The sequence below is a fragment of the Agelaius tricolor genome, unplaced genomic scaffold, assembly GCF_023055355.1.
Source record: "Agelaius tricolor isolate 1412-34295 unplaced genomic scaffold, bAgeTri1.0.p SCAF_10, whole genome shotgun sequence".
NCBI classification, from domain to species: domain Eukaryota; kingdom Metazoa; phylum Chordata; class Aves; order Passeriformes; family Icteridae; genus Agelaius; species Agelaius tricolor.
In genome coordinates, this window is record NW_027269270.1 from 14,908,901 (window position 1) to 14,929,396 (window position 20,496).

Below are 20,496 nucleotides of genomic sequence, written 5' to 3' on the forward strand. Positions count from 1 at the left end.
GGTTCACTGAAACACATGGTTAGTAAGAAAGAACAGTGTGTTTACTTTTAAAAAAATCTTAGTTTAATTAATTTTTAATGTAATTTTTGGTTTAATTTTCTTCTCATTGCAGCAGAGGGTCCATCAGAAAGCATGGGCTGTAGATAGGCTGCAGTGTACTGATCTGGAGCTGGTGCAGTCCAGCAGATCAAGTATTTCCCATCTCAAATGCTCTGTGTTGTAAACCCCAGCTGTGGCTTCCTTATGGTTACTGGGCCATGTAGAAACTGATGCTGGGAGGGTCGCAGAGTGGTTTGGGATTTTGGTTCTTTGTAGACATGATCACAAAACTATTCAGGGTTTCTTCTAGATAAGTCTGTAGCTGGTCCGAGTGGGTTGATGCTTTGGTGTAGTTTCAGCACTGCACTTGCTTTGGAAACCACAGTCTGGAGAAATCTGTGTGCTAGGCTTGGGAGATGTGAGAGGGAAGAGCTAGCCCCAGGAACAGACAAATGTCTCACTTCATTTGGGGATCCACAGCTCTTACCAGGCATTGGACTGCTGCTGGATGAGGGTTGGTGCAAAGACTGTTGTTTGGAGGATTATTCCACAGGACTGAAAAAGATGGTACCACTGTGTGGTCAGGAGTCAAACCTCCCTGTTTGGGTAGGAGGGGATGGGCTGTTCAAAGAAGGGAGACAAGCAGGGTAAGGAAGATATGAGTATTTATAAACTGGCATTTAAAACCTCACAATGCAATACTGAGACAAAGATGATACATTGTCACTCTCAGCCATTTCACACATGATAGGGGATTATGGAAGGTCCCAGAAACAGCAGAAATAATGACAGCACAAATACCACCTGTGAGGAAAGACTGAAGGAAATATGATTGCTTAGCCTAAAGAGGAGAAGTTCAAAGAGACATGTAACCAGTTTTCAAGTAACCATGAAGAAGAAAGGAATGAATTCTTTCATGCATCACTTGTAAATAGTGTGAAAAATAGTAAATGAAATCACAGCAAACAGAGGTCTAAATAAAGTACTAGGGAAAGTTTCATTGGCTGATAGGATAACAAGATAGATGACAGGGATATTGCAGACTTTCCATCAGTGGAGATTTTTTAGAGAAAAAGAGTTGAATACTGCCAGGAATGATATAATCTATGGTGACTCAGGGGAAGGAAGGGTAGATGCCATCTTCCAGCCCTGCTGTCTGTTGTTCTGTATTTCAGTCTCCTTGTTCACAGTGACTTTGAGATTTTCTGGTTACTGATGAAAGCTAAATAGTTATTTTAAAGGAATAAACATTTCCATATGGATGGTACAGTGTATTTCATATTCCACTTTTCAGGGAGGGAAAGGAAAATGCTGTTTCTGAGTTTCCTGATGATCTTTCTCTTGGAAGTAAACAGATACAATTTGAGTGCATTACACTCTGCACTGTGGGAAGGTATTGAATTATTGTTAGTAGCTGGCAGGGTAGTGACCAGGTCTGCTCCTGGCCTAAGAGGGGGACCTGGAAAGGCAGGCCCTGCTGCTTTCTCAGGTGAACAGAAAACTGCTCATTTACATCACAGATCTCAGAAGTCTGGTACTAATGGCAAACTTCAAATTCATGCTGGCTGCACTAGGCTGTGTTGAGCAGCATTCCCTAATAGCAAGTTGGGTGGATCAGTGCTCACCTGAACAAGTGTTTGGCTGTCGTAACGGCGGGAGAGATGCGACACACCATATGCGATGAATAGCAAATTTCGAAGTTTATTGAAAGCTTACACATATTTATATTAGTGTTAATGAAGCTTATGCATATTGCAAAATCTGAGCTCATTATTGGTTAAAGCACACTATAATCAAACACACTTACTTCTATCTCTTAACAATTATTTTGCCTCTATGTGTACATTCTTCTAATTTCTCTACTTTGGGATAACTACATTTTCTGGCAAGCAATTTTCTCCCCCGTCTTCCCGTTTTAGAGAAGGTCACTGTGACCTTCATCAGTAATTAAGCATCGGTTGCTCAGTTCCCAGCTTGTTTCTCTTACCCTTATCCATCAGTATCACATCAGAATGTCCTTTCTCAGCTAACCAATTCTCCAAAAAGCTCTCTACATTTGGCTGCAGAGTTGAGGCTTTGTTCATGCAGCAGCCCTGGTGCTGCTGTACCCTCTCTGTGCAGAAGCAGGGCTTTTTCTCTGGGTGGTGCTGCCTGGACTGGCTCTCCCTGTGACCCAGCCTCCTGTGAGCCTGCCTGCTCACAAGGGCCTTAGCACATGTGGAAGAAAACAATGATCCCTGCACCATCATTTTTTCAGGACTGCCAGTCATCAGGACTGCAATTTAAAAGAGAAAGTAGACTTCATGAGAATAATAATGTCTTAGGACCTCATAAAACCAATCCAAAGCTTCCTTTCAACTGTGAGTTTAATCCAGATACTACAGCTCTCTGAGTTTAGAAAAAAAATTTACTTTTTATTTGGAAGCTTGTGGCCTCAGATTTGAAGTAGCTCTTCACTCTCCATCTAATTACAAATTCTGGTTTTTAAAGCAAAGATGTTAGTACTTACAGGTCAGTCTGCCATGTGCTAAATTTAGCTTTCAAATTTACTTAAAATAAAGTTTGGTTTTACCCCTGCAAGCTAACCAAATCATTCAGCCAGTTTGATCAGGGTTTTGGCCATATTTACAGGATTCAGCAGATGTGATGATAACTTTAGCTGGGGTTCAGCAACTGTGACAGCCACTCTCATTACAGATAAGGGGAAATGGGTTGCCACCCTCCAGTACTTGCTGTTTCAGGGCACCTGCACTGAGCACTAAAGCCTGCAGGTACCAGTTTATTTTCTCTTCTAAACTGCTGGTAGACTGGCACTAGCAAGGACAAATTACAGCTGTTCTTTGGAGTAAGAGCATTTGTTGAATGTTCTGAAGAGGAAATGCAAGTGCTGAATGATGGTATGTGGCTGCTTTTGGTTTTGTGGGTATGTTTTCATGGCACTGGTATGTCCTACATACTTTTTTTTTAGCTTGAACTACACGAAATTACTACTTTCATGCAATAAACCTGCATTTGGAATACCAGCAGGAGCTCAGCTAGACCTGCTATCTTGGGCAGAGGCCAATAACCTCCAAATCTGGCTGTTCCCTGGGTGCCAGTGAGTTCCTGTGCCACCTGTGAGGTGCCACCTGTGTGGCAGGCTGCCTCAGAGGTGCCAGCACCTCATGGTGCCATGCTGGCTGGGCACCACTCCAAAACACTGGCAAGAGCCAGGAGGCACTGCTGACCCTGGAGCAGCGGCTGAGGCACCCTGTCTCTCCTCAGGCAATGGCTTGTGGCTCCTGCCGAGTTCAGGCAAGATGTGCATTTGTCCCTCTTGGCATATTCACCTTCCTGGCACCTCTGCCTGGGCCTGAGCTGTGCAGTCAGCAGCTGAGCCTCACATGGGCTGTCACTACACTGGCCTGAGCCCCCTGGTAAACCCATGCCCTCCAGGGCAGGCCCCCACATGGCACACTGCCTTTGGCTACTCTTGCTTCATGGAAGAAAGTTTTGTTGTTGAAGGTCATATAAAACAGTTAGAGATATAAGTATTTAAAATAAAATACAGATAACTGAGTGGAACCTCTTGGCTTTTACTCACCATAACTTGGGAAACACTCTCTTTTGACATGTGTTGACTGAACCAGCTTCCTAAGTATCAAGTGGAGGGGTGCTGTGTGTTTCCAGCCCGGGTAGCTGCAGCAGGCAAGGCAGCTGTGCTGTTTTCCCTCTCAGGAAGGCAGTCCAGGACATGCCTTTGTCTTTGTGTGGGGGGAGATTGGCTAGTTTGTGTCCTGAGCTGTGACTTTGCCCTGACTATTTTTTTGGCAGAATCCATTAATAATCATTCTTTCCAGCTTCTCCTCTTTGCTTACTAGCTAAGTACTTGCCATGTGCAGCTGTAAAAAGTTGTTTCCAAAGAGAAATAAACTGGAGCAAAAACTTGTGTAATTGGAGATGGGGAGGAAAGCAGATGGGCGTTTTCAATTTGTTGTCCTTGGATGCTTTTTGTTTCACTTGTGCCACGCTTTAAACCAGAGCCCTTTACAGGACTGTGTGCCCTCCTGCTTCTGCAATCTGTGTCCTCCCAGTCCTAGCTGGAGCAGCACCAATTGCCTGTGTCCCTTGCAGGACCAGGGATAAGGGGGGCAGTCAGCATCAGTCAGAGAGCCCTGTGCTTCATCAGCAGTGCCATGATGTCAGTGTATCAAGATAAAGTCTCTTCAGGTCTCAGACTTTGACAAGACATAAAAATAGTTTTCCTCTCTCTCTGTTTTTTTTGTTTTTTTTAACCCAAACCCCACATTATTAAACACATACAAATTGAAGTGCCTCTCCAGGTAGATCAGGGAATTTAAATTCCTGCGTTGTTTTTTATGTAACATTAGAATTGCTTTGAGATTGAAGGAACCACGGACTGATGAAAAACAGAACTGGTACCTTGCCATCTATTAGATAATTGCCAAAACAAGTAGAGAAGCCTATTTCATAAATGAATCTTCAGAAGCTATCTTTACTTACAGGGCTTCCAACTGAACAATGAAACCTTAGATTAGTCACAGACAACTGTGTGCCCTCACTGTAGGTGTTTAAATTGGCATCACCTGCTGCAGATGTGTGCTGTGTACTCAGATGCATACATGCAAATTTCATGGTCCCAGTATCATTAAGTATTCAGCTAAAGGCCCAGGTGTCTAATCTGAAACCTCCAATTCAATGTTATCTCACCTATATTTCATGAACATATATATTATATGAATATCAAGTCCTGCTACAAAAACAGATGGAAGGATTTATGTAAAAATGGCTTTACAAAGCTATTGTGAGTAAAATTTTTATTGTAGCTCTGTTCTAGTAAATGAAACAAAGTGTAATTGTGGTTGGTCAATACTTTGATCTCAGCTTATAATGATATAAATATGAAGAATATTAGTATTGCCTGGATTTTGTTCTTTGCATTTTGGCAGCTTATTTATGAAATAATTGAAATGTCTCTTAGCTGTACCTCTCTTTTCCAAGTGACTTTTGACATTTTTTTCTTGCCAAAAGGCAGCGTTGGAAATACTTAACAGAAAAATTCATCCTCATATTACTCAGGATGTTTTCCAGATTGGACCAAGTGGAAATTGCTGGTGATAGGAACAGCACATGAGTATTGCTGGTGATTGCACACATGCAAATTCTGATGCTGAAGGCTGAGGTCTCTCCTTAACCTGTGGAGAGATGCTCAGTGTGCTGTGGGTTAGATTTTGACTGCTCTGCAAATAGACAAACTAAATCCAAACAGAGGAGAGAGAATTTCAGATTTGTCCTTCCACTGCTTCAGCTGCAGATGGGAATCTGAGTGAGCAGGCACCAGGGCATCAGACTCCTTGCCTGGGGATATCTCTGAACACCAGTCCACAGGTTCCAAAAGCCCCTGGGCTGGAGATGACCTTCTGCAGGGCACTCTGCAGGCCACCAATTCACTTTGGAGCTGCCCTTCCCTGGGCGTGAGTCTAGAGCAGGAGATCCTCTGTGGGGTTTCTGTACATGTTTCCATTAGGTAGCAGGTTTTTTTGTCCAGTAACTGGTGTTGGAGGCAGGAAGTGCTGATCAGCTCAGAATAAGGCATATGATGGATTCAGCAGATTCACTACTCAAGAGGAAAACATGAATCTTTATTGTCCCTGCTGCTGTTCTGGTTTAGCCCTAGAACTTCAACTGGCAGCCCTCATCATTTATCATACAGATTGTCATTACTGCTTTTGGATTATATCTTCCTTTTAAGTCTAAGACTTCTTAGGTCTGGAATGAAACCAGAGCACTTCCTGCTAAGGATAGGTGGTACTTTTTTTTTTTTTTTTTTAATGAAAAAAATAGACTCTTAAAATTAAGATTTTTTCTTGTAGTTCCAACTCAATATCAGATTAAAAATGACATTTTTAAAAAGAGAGAAAATGATGGTCAGATTTAGTAGATTTTTATATATGATGCAAAGAACCAGACAGAGATAGTGACAACCTGCTTTATTTAATGATTCCTTAATGGTTATCTGATCTGTTACTTTTGTACAATCCATCTAAAGGTAGTATTAATGTTGTCTTATTGAACATTTTTAATAGCAGTAATGTGTTGCTTCCTCTGTCTATATCTCTGAAGTTGCAGGAGAAGTTTACTGCTGGATTCTACCCAGGCAGATAATTGGGTGGTGCAGGAGCATAACATTTTGGCTTTGTTTTTAATATGGATTAGAATAAGGCATCATTTGCCAGTACTGCCAGGATATTAGGTAATCATGTCATTTCACATGTGCGATTAGGTGTTTTCAGTAATATTATTATTTTTCTTTTTTGTTTTTAAATTGATCCTTTTCAAACCCAAATGTGTATGGTAGGACATTTGAGATTAATTTTAATCTCTTATCCTTGATTTACCTTCTGGTTGGGTTTTTTTATTGCTTTGGATGCAATTTCTAAGGTTTCGTAGACCATTGAGAACAGGTAATGAATTTTTGGCCACAGTATCTTGAGTAGTTTGGGATGAGCTAAGATTGGCTCCAATGTGAAGAAGGGCCAGTTGAAGTCCCAGAGTTTGGGGAGGGGGTGTTTGCTCAAAAAAGAAAGAGAAAAGAGAAAACCCTCTCGTTGCTTCAAAATACTTTTTGTCCCCTCTTTTCCCTCCCCTTTATTATTTCCATCTTGATTTTAAAGTCTCTTCCACAGGTTTGTTTTTATATTTCCCAGATCCTTTAAAAATAATTACTGAAACCATAGCAGCCCATGTGAAAGCTTTCCGAGACGCAGCATGAACTAGAGAGCAGGCCAAACCTCAGAGACAGAGCTCTTTTCCAAGCAAGGAAGAATGGATACTGAGAGTTCCTTTGGGTGTTTGTGCAAATGGGTGTTTTGTTGTCCAACTTCTGTGTGTGCAGATGCCCAGCATACACTGCCTAGCTTCACCTATATCTGCATTTTGGGGGGTTGAAAGTGATAGTCACTTATTACTGTAAGCTATCTGTAAAATTTGTAAGAGAGTTTCATTTTGTAGCTATTCTCAGAGGAGGATCTAAGATAAAATGCCTACCTTGGTAAATACTAAAAGTATACAAAGTAATGGTATATTTTGTATATGGTATATATTCATTTTTAAGTCAGTAAACTGAAAATTTTCAATTGCTTTATTGCAAACTTGTGATAATTCCCTAGGCAATGTGAATTGTAAAAAAATAACTGTTTTGTAGCAGCCCAGTGGTGTCTACAAAGAGCTTAATTTTTCCTGGCCATGTTACTGAAATAAGCTTTCAAATGGCAGATCAAATGCTGTTTTACTGCTTTTTTGAAGTGGAGGTCAGAGAAAGTTTGTGAACACAGGGAATACAGGGGATATGCAGAATGAGTTCTCCTTTAGTACCTACTCAGTTAGTAAGAAGTGATGTGAGTTTGTGTTCAGTGGGTGTTTTGTGAGCAGGGCACAGAGGGTAAGTTATGGGAGGTTTGTTGATAGCTGTGGTCCTTGGAGACAGATGACAGCATATCTTGCTGGTTGCTCTCCCCAGGTTCATGGAGCAAGGTACCAGCAGTGCTGAGCACAAGGCATGGCATCTCTGTGCAAACTATGGCTGTGGGCCTTGCTCCACCAGCCTTCCTGATCCAAAGGATGGGGTTGTGGGAGTCAATGCCAGCCTTGCCTGCTGACTGGGACACTTTTCAAATTCATTACTTATGTGCAAATATGATTCAGGTGCCTCACAAATGATCTGGTCTAATGACTAACCCTGAGCTACAGTGCAAATCCCTCCATGGGAGAGAACATCAAGGGACTTCATGGGATGCACTCTTCTTAATCTCTAAATGTGACCTCAAAGTTCAAATGCTTCAGCAAAGTCAGAAGGTACAATGAGTCTCATCCAGTTGCCTCTGAAAACTGGCCTGAGCCTTTCCATGAACTCTAATGAGAATAAATTGAAGCTCTCCATCTCTACCCTGTCCAGTGGAGATTTCTCACCACTTTGCAGCTTCAAATCATTCAAAATTAACTTCAAGAATGGAAAATTAGATTTTTTTTTTTTAATTAAAATCTCTGCCAGGCCTGGTTGCCTGTTTCTCACAAAACTGATTTATGGGTCATGCTGCATTGAACCGAGGCTTTTATTGACAGTAACCTGGCTCTGAGGTGGTGGTTTTCTGCACTGTCTGTGGTGGAGCAGGCTCCCTTACATTATGCAGATCTGGGGCTGGCTTTTGTTTTGTTTTTCCCACACTCCAGGCAGATCAGTCTTTGATTGCTCCTCTAATGGCAGGTATTCAAGTTACTCTAATTTACGTCAACACCTGGGCTGTAAAAACTCCAATGCACTCTTGCTTGTGCAGTTGGTCTTTCCCTAATGACTGCCCAGGCCACTTAGCTTTTTGTTTGGGCTTTTGATGTGAAATCTGAGCTGATCTCTGTGCACTGTAGTTTTTCAACATTCTCATAGGAATATTGTAATATTTATAAGAGGGATTGGAAAATGATGCTTTAAATTCATTCCACATGTCTTGCCCTTATATGCCTTAGATTTCCCCTTTAGTGGCACTTACTATTTTAATATCATTTTATAGATGCTACCTTTAGTAGAACAGCCACAATTCACTGCATGTTTAGTAAGACTTAGTTGGTTGTGATGATGAAAATGCTTTATATTAAAAAAGCGTATTTGAACACTGAATTGAATTCTAAACCTATACCTGCTGAGAAATGAAACAATCTTATAGTGTGAGGGGTCCTTGAACCTTTTCTGCAAGTGTCCATTGTTGTTAAATGTTTTTGACTGCTGCTTCATGTCATCCTGTTGATTAGAGAAAGATGAATGAAGGCACCATCAGCAATGGTGTTGTACAGGTCACATCATTATTCATTTAGTGCCCTGGGCATGGAGAGGATGTGGTGTGGGGTATCCCATAGCTCCCACAATGTAATCTGCAGCTCCAGATGGGCTCTTTTCATCCCAGCCTCAGGACTTGCACAGGTTTGCCCCTCTCATTATTACTACTGCTCTGAAGGGGACTGCAGCACACCTGTGGGTAGTTGTGGGCAGCAGAAGTCCACCAGCAAAATCCCTGAGCTTGCTCTCCATATTTGATTACATTCTTGACTTTTTTCTATGTGTACTAAAAGTTGCAACAGCTCAAATGTCAAAAAAACCCTCCATTTATGGTGGACTAATTTATGGTACTTTTGGCCTGTTATGCTATAAAAAGTGGATAGAAGGGAAAAAATGCTCCAGGTTTCTGGTTTCCAATTTGATTCAAAGAGCAGGATTGCTGTTGTGTTACACAAAGCAAACAAGTGGTCAGAGCTGTAACAACCTAGAAATAAAAGTGGAGCAATAGGTGGAAAGGCAAAAGGTGGATATGCTCATGTAAACAAAAGCTGTTTTCCCATGGTAACAAGCTGGGGATTACAAAGGTCAGACTGTCCCTTTCTGCTTCTGGGTCACCAGGTGTGCCTTGTGGGAAACATCCCTCCCTGCCCCTCACTGTTTGCTGCCTGCCACTGCCAGGCCATGAGTGACCCTGCCTGGTCAGAGATGAGTGGTGCCATGTTGTGAGGATAAGATGGTGCAAAAAGTCTTGGTCTTAAGTGCAATTATTTTTGTTCTCGTTTAGGACTAAATAATCTGGAGGCAATACTCAAAAATTCCTAATTTCTGAACTAGCTGTTCACCCTACCAACAGCTCCTTGAGTTTAAGACAATTCTGGGGAGAAAGCTGTGCAGTGCTGAGCAGCCACATGACATTGAGTGATCACTACTACAGTGATGAGACACTGGAAAAAGTAGCCCCATTGCAGAGAAGCTCTTGGGCTATATGTTAGGAGCACTATTTTGTGGACACAAAATGTTCACAGGAAGGAACTGATGAGGAAATAAGCTGGAGAGAGACATCAGGTCCTTTCTTGCCCCAAGTGTGTTGTCCCTGTGTGGAAAGGTTGCCCCTGTGGCCTCTCCAGAGCACTGGGAGTCAGTCAAGTGTCCCTTTTGAGGTCCCCTCCAGCCTGTGAGAATCCTCCTTGGCTGTGCTGGGGCAGTGCCTGGATAACAGCCTCGTGTGTTGGTTCCAGCACTCACCTTGATAAGAGATGGGTGCTAGATGGTGAAGTGGTGCAGGCAGCTCTGCTCTGTACAGCTGAAGGAGGGCTCACAAACAGCTCATCCTTAGCCATCACTTCTGTCTGGGAGAGAGGGTGAAGCCTTTTGCCCTAGGGCTTTCTGCAGACTGGTTGGGGAAAGGGCCCTTCATTTTTTGCTGTGGGGGCACCGATGGGATGGAGCTGGCAGAGAGTGCAGTGTCTGAGCATGTGTCCTCCTGTCCTGAGGACTGGAGTACAGCCCAGTAATTAGATTCTTCTGCTGGATTTGGCCCTGGCCTCCTGCTGAGGAAGGACACATACATGTGCCTGTTTCAAGAAGAGTGAACTCCCTCCTGAGGTGCCTGGTGCAGCAGGGGCTTTGCTCCAGATGTCCTTTGCAGCGCTGAGGTCCTGTTCCCCAGGACCAGGTTGCTATGGTGGGGAATGTGACCTGACCCTTGTTGCCTGAATAGACAGGAGTGTTTTTGTACGACTCCTCTGGGCACACTGGCTGAAAGAAATGACAGGAGTATGGATTAGATGTTAGCAATTTCTGTTTTCAGTGAGTCAGATACTTTCTGCTATAGTGTGTTTGCTCTAACATTATCAGCTTTTCTCAAGTCTACATCCAAACACGTAGACTGACCAAAAGCTTAGCTGTTTTTTCCAAACAGGACTATATTGGTTACCAGAGGCAGTCCTCCAAAGTTAGCCATTGCCTGTGATCCTCTGCATATCTTGAAAAGTATTTCACTGAAAAAATAATATTTTTAAAACACTTGGATTAAAACAACTTTCTGTCACCATAGCAGCTTATTTCTTAGCTGTAATTTTCTATGGATGCAGCACCACTGGATTTTCTCCATAAAAGTCTCAATTGTGTTTGACAGATGAGGTTTGCTGGATGTAACTTGCTGTGGACCATAGGTGCATCTGGCTGTTACTGCTCTCACACCTGGGGTCATGTGCTGGCTCAGGGCTCCCTTGACTCACTTGTCACTGACACACACAGTAACCTGCTCTGTTACTGTATTCCTGGGGTGGTAGGAAGTAGATGCAAAGGGCTTAGGGTGTTTTAGGTCTCTGGGAAATTACCCAGTGTGAGCTGCAGATCATGCTGACTGGAGGATCAGTGCGCTTGGCTGGATGCTCTGGGATGAGGGAGTGAGCATGAGGAGTGTGGAGGAAGATGGAGATGCTGTAGGGTTGACAGAGCACAGGGGCCTGGGATAACATGCATAGAGACATGAAAGCACCTGACAGCATCCTCACTTTTTTTTCCCTAACAAGTCATGTCTTTTGATTGTTTTTGTTATTATTTATCTTTACTGGTCCTCACTAGCTCCCCAACACCTGCACCTTTCATATACCTCTTACAATGGCATAACTGAGTTAAACTAACTCTGCAATTTCTTGAAAAGGTATGTCCAAAACAAAACAAAAAATATATCCTCTCTCTGCAGCCTAAGTATGGCAGGAAAAATGCTCACTTTGATACTGCCTTGACATGTTTTATTTCCCAAGAACTACCCCATACACTTCTGCCAGAGACCCTTCAGGCTCTTGCCTCCCACTTCTCCCCTTTTGGTCCCTACCTGCAGCAGGATGGTGTTGCATCCCCCACATCTATCACTGCTGAATTGGAAAAGGTGCACTTCCCTATGGGAGATCCTCCTGTGTGTTGTTCAGCTTGGGCCAAATCCTATTTCAGGGCCACATAGATCTCATCCACTTCCACCTGTGCCTGTGAATAAAGCTTGTCACCCATCACCCCTCCTGGGCCTAGGCAGGAGCTCTCCATCACTGACTGGTATACCTCCTCTGCCCTGGCATTTTGTGTAAGGGGTGGCATTTTTCAGTGTGGTGGAAAGTCATACTCAAACCACTCCTTTTGGGTACCTCAGAGAGTTTCCTTGAAATGCCAAAAGTCCCCAGTAAAGTAGGCTTCCTCTCTCTGACAGCAGCAGCTCCCCAGAATTTCCCTGGGGAGGGAAATTCTCAAACACCCAGAGTAACTTCTCTTCTGTTGGTCTCTCTTTTGGCTGTCCAGATCTCTGCAAGTGGTTTTAAGGGTGAAAAGTTAGTGCCTGCTTTTGGTACCACAGCTTCCTTCAGACAGGATAGGACAATCTACATTCTCACACCCTTGTAATGTCCTGTCTCAGGCCACAAAGATTACAAAAATTACAAGATTACATTTTGTAATCCCTGCACCAAAAGGATTGTCTTCTCAGCCAAAAACTATTTTCAAAGACCATCGCTGGTGTTAAAGGACTCAAAAATACTGACAGTAACATTTTAGATGTCACTTTGTTCCCCTGGAGTTGGTGAGCGTCAGAAGTTTTATCCCAGTTAGGAGAATGAAAATCCAGGCTCTCCTGCTGAGTAGAAGGCTGTTACACAGCAGTCCCCAGTGTCTCAATTAAAATTTGTATCAGGTTACTTGAGTGCCAGATAGGCTTTTCACTCCTCCATGTGCAAGTTGAGGCCAGAGAGTCTCCTAAATATTCTTTCTTTACTCTGTAGGGGAATTCTTCAGTGTCTTCCAGTAGCTTCAGGCCCAACTGAATTCGGTTTGGTACCCTTGTTGAACTCTTTAGGGACTAAAACTCATCTGTCTGTATATTTATTTATAGATGTCTATATATTTAGGAACTTTAATAAAAAGAGAAGAAGTAAAACACCTGATTTTTTCGGGGGGGATTTACTGGCGCGGTGTTGCATGGGAGGAGCACCTTCAGCATGCTCTGAAGTTCTCATTCACACTGTGCCTCACTCCTGGGCTGACACTTGGGGCAGGCAGCCCCTCTGGCCTTGGGAGATTGTGGTGGTGGAATGTGGGACATGTAGGTTTACTTATGACTCAGGTCTGCCAAGGAAAGTGGGAGCAGGGGGTTCAAATTTCATTACATCACTGTAACTATTTTTGGCAAAAAAGCTTAATAGCTCAGTACTCTGTTAAAAAATGATTAATGAAAAATATTGTGGTCTCTATAAAACTGATTGTAAGTGATTTTCCAACTGCTTTGTAGTGTGTTTAGAGTTAGCTGTCCTTTTTGTTTTGAGAGCCACCTTACTAAAGTATTTGGTAGTGTAGCCCAATTTCCTCAAATTCAGATATTAAAAGAAAAAGAATTCCTTTCTTTCATTAGGAGAAAGTAATGGATTTTGAAAGAATCAAATCAACACTGATTTGGAAGTTGGGTCCTTTTGCATAGGGGAGCAATCAGCATTTTAATTGGCAACTTCAGAGATTTTTCCCCTTAAATTTATACATTCTGTTTTATTTCTACAGTTGTTTGTTCCTTCCTCTTTTTTTGCTTGGAAATTAATCATGCAGGAAATGATTAACCACAGTGAGCTTGTCTGTCTGCCTCTGACTCAATGTTTAAGAGGGAGGGCCTTCAAGCAGCTCAAAATGTCTGACCTGATACAAACCAAGCACTTGCAGTGTGGTTGTTCACACTGTCTATCCCACAATAAAGGTTCATGTTGCTTTTTGTTTCTTTTTAGCATTTGTAATGCTCCTGAAATGATTTCTGAAATACCAAATTAAGTCTGAAGCACCCAAAATGTGTGTTTCACTGCGTTCAGTGTCGTGCCATTTTTGCCTATTGCTCTTTGTGGCTCACTCTGGAGAGCAAGGGGCTCTCTGCAGAATGCCATGTGCACTTCCTCTCTCCTCTATTTTGATTTTTAAATGAAAGGAGTCTTTATCGTGATGCATTGCATAATATTGCATTTTAATATCTTTCCTGGTGGCGGCTGCTGCATGTGCCTGGTAGTTTGCAGAAATCAGAGCTTTCTTATGCAAGTATTCTTTACTTGGGCACTGTTGGAGCATCTCATTTGCGGGCGGCTTTCTCCAGGGGCAGCAGTACGGGCTCTGTGCGCTCCTGGGAGGGCTGCAGGGAGGCTGTGGCCAGGGCAGGCGGTGTGAGGATTGCCTGGTGGGTGCCTTCTCTGCCGGGCACAGCCCTGCTGGGGAGTGGCACTGGCGGCCAGCTGTGGGAGCCCTTCTCTCCTGCTGCCAGTCCCGACCTCTGGGCTTGCTGCCTGATGCTGCGGTCACTGCAATCCTTTCTGCCAACCCACCAACACTCACCTAGACACGACGTTTCTATATAGCTTCTTAAAAAATGTGATAATTTACACTAAAAATGCCTGACATATTTTATAGGTGCCTAGAAAATATGTTAGGATATGTGTCCTGGGTTTTCAAGTACCAGTACGCCTTCAGCCTTGGTCTTTTGGAACCAGCTCTTTTTCAACAACCCTGCAGCACCAAGCATTATAAGAAACTTGCTTGTTAACAGATTTGGTGGGTAAAATTTATTACTAGGTGGATTGGTTACTATTTCAGGTATTTTATAGGGTCAGTTGTTAGCAATTTAACATAATAGCCTTTTCTTAAATTCAATTCTTTCCCACTGACCAAAAGCAAATAATGGTGTGAGTCCATTGCAGAAGTGTAGGACAGTAACCAAAGCTTTCCTCCAATGGCAGAGTTACACTTAACATCTCAGCACATCTCTATGCTCTGTGAGAAACAGTCATCCTGTGAACTGGTGATGAACAAAGCAGCTGCAGAGCTGGAGTTCAGCATTGTGCTGACTCAGCTGTTCTGGTTCTGCAGCCCAGGAGGTACTCTTCTCCCAAGGGCTACTCCCAGCACTGCCCTGGGCTGTGAGAGCAAGCCACCAGGTCACTGCATCTCTTCAGACCATTGTTATTTTTTGTATAGGCTTATAGTGAGTCAGACAGAGAAATAGACTGTACAGAATTTAACAGAATCTCTTTGGAGATTCAAAGACAGAGGTGCTGTTTCTTCCTGCAAAGTTTCAGCTTGAGTTTCTAAAAATCTCTTTTTCGTCAGCAGAAGCAGAGTCAGAGACAAAAGTAAGAGTGAAGCAGTATTGCTACTTTGGTTTTAAACTTAAATTTGACAATCTAGGTTGTTTATGGGCTCTGTAAGTGTATGCATGATAGGTTTTTGTGTGGGCACACAGGTTTTTCAGTCACGCCATGTGATCTCTTTTCTGGTGGCTCCTAAAGGAAGTGTGTGCTCTAGAGCCCCGTGAGTAAACAACTCTGCAGGATGCTCATGTTAAACTTCAGGCCAGTTTTGCCATAGTTTGGTTTATTACAGGAGCTTGTCCTGTGCTTCCAAAATGCTATTTTCCAGCCTGTCTCTGAGGGCTACAGGGCTTGTTCAACAGCAGCAAAATGCAAGCTCACCAGTGTGCACCTAATTTCGATGGCAGTTCAGTTGAGAGAGCCCTTCAGTACCAGAAATACCAGCTGGTGTGCAGTGGTTGAGTACAGGAACACATAAGATGGGATAGAGAAGGAGGGAACACCTGGTGCATTTCTCCCCACTGCCTCCTTGCAAATCATATGTGCAGAAAGGGTTTTGGAGAAGCTGCATGGGTCTGTGGGTAGTGGCTTCCCCTTAGAGAACTCAGGCTTCAAGCATCACTTTACTTCCTCTTTATGCCACCAATTCCTTAAGAAGCTGATCTAAAACAATCCAGTTAAAAGGGAAAAAAGTAGAACAGAGCAGCCCAAGAGGGAAACAATCTCTAACTGACAGGGAGGCAGACAAGTTATGGTATTTTACAGGAAGTGCTTCACAGACCACCTGGCTCACTTGCTGCATTCAGGTCTTAGCTGCCTTAAAGGATTCATTTAAAAGTCTGATATCAAACCAAACTGTATTCTGCCTGCTCCAGAAACTTTCCTGTGACACATGGAGTGCCAGAGAGACTGATGGTACGTTATCTAGACTGCTTTGACTTCCTAGCAAAGCAGTGCAGAGAGAAGAATTTCTCTTTTTAATCCGATGAAGCAGTTAAAGGCTTGGTGAAATACCCTTCATGGGTAAGCTAGAGACAACTGCAGCTGTGAAAAGACTGTGTTAAGAAACAGGATGGTTGTGGTCTATGGTAAGAAATAATTTTCCTGTTGACTATTTTTTTAAACAGGAAGCTGAAGAACAAAGCAGCATTAGTCGTGGTGCTTTTAATAGGTTTCAGATTTCAAATATTGCATTTAGAATATGCTGATTGGGAAAGGATAGGGCTTTGTGCAGCTTTTATGTAACAGCTGAAAGCTACAAATTTGGGAGATGGGAGTACAACTAAATTCAAGTGGATCCTCTGAATATGAAGCTGTTGTTTCTCTGAGGGAGGTTAAGGTGCTCAGTAATGCAGCAGAGGACTGATGAGAGCAGGCTGCTCTGTTTGCAGGACTCTGAAGGCGTGCATTTGAACAGCACCATGTAGGCTCAGCTTCAGTTTCCTCTTTGCCACTCACCCTGTCTATCTGCCAGCTTCCCCTCTGCTTTGCTCACTCTTTTGCAATAACTGGAAACAGTTTCTGCAGTATGGGAGAAGAAAACCTGCAGGCACTAGTGCCTCATACCACTTTGAACTCCATGACTTTTCTAGATGGTCAGCCAGAGCTATGGGTGATGCGTCTGACTCTTTCCTCCACAAAGATTTTACACAAAATCCATTAAAGTCTTATTTCAGAAAATATTTCTGCTGAGGAAGGTTACTCAGCAATGTGGGGAGGAGAGGGGGTAGGGAAGGGGGGTTACAGCTGTATTCTAATTCTTTTGAAGCATGAGCATCTGATGAGATTAATCTGTACTTCTAAACAGTTTTTTCTGACACGCATATCATGGATCATGTCAGATGCCATTACAGACTTCGTAGGTGGTGACTCACTGCAAATGCCATTTTGTTTCATTCAGCACATTTTCATAATGTTCATTTTAACTACAGAGGGTACTGTACCTGGCATGATAGTGATTTTACAGATACTGTGCTATTACACTTCCCCTCGGTCTCATCTAAAACATTTAAGTTGCTTTAAAAAGTAAGAGCTGTGTATGCATGTAAATAACTGCCCTAGGGACCTCAGCCATCAGCCTCGGATTTTCTGGAGAATTACCCTTATTCCTCTTCCCACTGTGTTTACCTGTTTTATGCAAACATTATATAGATCATTATTACTAAAGGTGGCTCAGGTGAATGGCCAGCATGGGTGAAAGCTCAGATAAAAGAGTAAAGCACATGCTGAAATGCCATAGCGCTATTAGAAATGCTTCAAAGCCCCTGATAGGCACAGTTCCAGCAAGCTGAGTGCGAAAATGCCACACAAAGCCCTTGTGACTTGAAAATATAGTCCCTGACACTTTGGGCTTTTTTTGGTTGTTGTTCCATAATTTGGTTGCAGTAAATCTCTAGATCTCAGGTGTGACCCTCCAAGGATTGCTTGAGGATGAAAGTTCAGCTTGAGGTGGGGAAAAGTGGGAGTGTGGTCCCTGGCAGGGAAGCTTGTGAAGGGCTGAGCTTTAGCAGCCAGGCTTTTCTGTCTGCAGCAGCCTGCAGCTGAGAGGCCAGGCTGCCTGCTTGCCCTTCCTCCTCAGGGGGAGTTCGGGAACATGTCTGTGTGTGCTGCTTCTGAGGAGGAGGAAGGTGCATTCAGACATCATGATGGAGCTTGGGATCTTCAGAGCAAGCAGGGAGGGAGGAAGAAGCATGAGTCCATTCCAGAGCTCTGCTGTTCCACCCTACCCATAACAGTGGAGGTGCAGGAATCTTTTAGCAACTAAAGGGATTTAACAAGTTGGCATCTCTGTCTGAGTATGATCCTAAAGTATGATGCCTTCTTCAAGTAAGGGCTGATGGTATAGCTTTGGGGCTATCCTGAAGCACTTCCATGGGAACAAGATTGTTGGTTACTGCATTTTGTGCACTGCCATAGCAATGCATGGATTGTGTAAGTGTTCAAAACTGAATGTATATCTATGGGTTTCTGTGGCAGTGGGGATCATGTAGGGAGCCCCTGTTTAAAGATGTGTCTGGTTTCCATGCAATTAAATATAAAGTGCTTTTTGCTGATTATTTAGGTTTCAAAAATGTAGGATATAAACCTGTTAGCTGCAAGGATGTTTTCTAGCTGAGTAGAAATTTATTTATTAAGATGTATTAATCTCTGGACTTTGTGTGTTTGTGTTTTGCTGTGCAGGTTTCTTAGCAAGAGCAGACAGAGCTCAGCCTTCCACCATGCCTGTGCCTCCCCCTCCAGCTCCCCCTCCACCCCCAACACTGGCCTTGGTAAGTTTTACAGGAGGTAAACATATGCACTGTTCTCTGCTGCTGCTTGTCACTTGGAATAGGATGTCCAGAGATACTGAGATGTGGATGAGGGTATCCATGATATTTGGGGAAAGCTGTCCAACATATTGTTTATGGCTGATCATTGGTCCTGCGAGAACAACCATCACTTCGACTGCCTTCCAGTTCTCATGTGGATGTCACAATCCACTCCAACTCTCCATCCTTTTATTCTTCCCACACTAGTGGCTGATCTGGTGGAGAGACGACAGCTTGTCTAAATGGGACTTGCAGTCTTGCCTTTCTCCAAACCTGTACTCCCACCTTCTCCCTTGTTCTACTCCAGTATTTCTGTGACTTGAGCCTGAAAAAAATAAATCCTATTGTTTAAATTTGGTAAGGATAGCTCTTAGCCAGCAGAGCTCCCTCAGCCAGCCTGTGCTATCAGAGCACAGGATCTGGCACAATGTGGTGAGTGAAACTACATCAGGCCTGGCTTAAACTGGGATAGAGCTTGTGCTGTGCTTGCCCTCCCAACAGTCAGTCACTTCACTGATAAGAAAGAAGGCTTCTTGAAATGCCATTTTCAAGTACCTAGACATTTTCAGAGCAAAACCCTAGCTGATTACAGAGAATGGGCTGTCAATCAAAAGTCTTTCTTTCATTTTCCACCTCAAGCAAGATACAGACTCTACTTGGTCCCTCCATGACAACTCTCCCCTCCTTTCAAGAAATCTCCATAAAACTGATCTGATAAATTAGAAAATGTTTCAGGAACTGTTTCCTAGAAGAAAGAGCCATATATATGTGCATATAAGTGTATTGTTTGGAGTTTTTTTGTTCTTTCTTGAAAAACTGTGTCACCAGAACATAAAGTGAAAAGAGAGGACTGTTGAGACAAATCTCATATGTCCAAAGGCTTTATTTGGTCTATATGAAGAGGTCAATATTATTGACATGGTAATTGCCATTTTTAGGTGTTTCTATCTAAGCTAAAATAGTAGACAAAGGTCCATCTTTGCTCTGATTTATCCAGCAATTGTATTTCACAACAACTTTGAAGAATGTCCACCTTCTTGTATAATCAAGTTATGTGTGTAGTCTATTCTTGTTCCATCTCCAAAATGGCACAGATAAGCCTTGGCTTGAAAAAATGAGAGATTCTAAATAATGAGTTCAGAAAAGGTAAATTCACACAGAAGTGTTCTGTTTCTAATGAATAATGTGCATTAGAATAGCAGTAGTGTTGGGGACTTGGAGTTGGTAACAAGGCCAGCTACCTTTGATATCATTGACAAAAGTAGACATGGCATGCTATCTGCCCACTCCAATGCTGTTAAAACAGCCACTGAAGTCTCAAGTAACTACCATATTTAATCAGAAATTTGTATCTAGGAGTTGTGGTGCATTTTGCCTCCTCATTTTTAATTTTTATTTTGCAGGCAAATACTGAAAAGCCATCCCTAAGCAAGTCAGAACAGGCAGGGAGAAATGCTCTATTATCTGATATTACCAAAGGAAAAAAGCTCAAGAAGACTGTTACTAATGACAGAAGTGCTCCAATTCTAGACAGTAAGTATGACTCTACATGTTGGAATTTCTGTGGGCATGAATGGTTCTACAGATCTGAAAGCAGAAAATTATTTTATGTATCATCAGATGAATTGCCATGAGAGTAGATAAAAGAAAGTGCCAGAAATTGGCATGCATAAAAATAAATTCTATTCATCATGAATGAACAGTCAGCTGAGAAATCAAGTACTGCTTATGAAATGTGAATGCTAATTTGTTTGCTGATTCTCAAAAAGTGATTTATTTTCCTGTTTGCTTATATCAGAAAAATATGCAAGTCCTACCAGGAGTTCTTCTGAGGACGTGCAGCAGATCAGGCAAACAAAACCCCATAAGGACTGAGGAGAGGACAGAGAATGAAGTGGAATTTCAGACTCTACTTTTGCATAAACAATATAAGAATAAATGCATGCCTGGCATGACACCATTGGCTCCAGTACCACTTAGAACAAAACCCGAGCCAGAAGCCACAGCTCTACCTGTGTGTCACTGCTGCATGCAGTTTTGCCACTCCTGGAGTGACTCAGGGCTGTTATCTTTGTAGATAGCCCAGCAGTACTGCACAAGGCAGTGACTCCACTTACCTGAATGGAAATAAGGTCTCTATCCAGCTGTGCTGCTGCTGTGTCTCACAGCACATCTTGGCAGGTGCCAAGAGGAGGCTGGAGAAGCCTGTGTGGCAAAA

The 20,496-nt window shown here is 42.8% G+C and overlaps 1 protein-coding gene across 2 annotated transcripts in view; it reads left to right on the plus strand.

Moving 5' to 3' along the window:
- WIPF1 (WAS/WASL interacting protein family member 1) overlaps window positions 1-20,496 on the plus strand; it is a 56,321-nt gene that overhangs the window by 21,698 nt on the left and 14,127 nt on the right. For both annotated transcript variants that reach the window (XM_071434874.1, XM_071434875.1), the window contains exons 3-4: window positions 18,151-18,239; window positions 19,682-19,811. In XM_071434874.1, coding sequence (XP_071290975.1) covers window positions 18,189-18,239; window positions 19,682-19,811 — 181 coding nt within the window. In that variant the 5' untranslated portion in view covers window positions 18,151-18,188. The remainder of the gene's footprint in view (window positions 1-18,150; window positions 18,240-19,681; window positions 19,812-20,496) is intronic.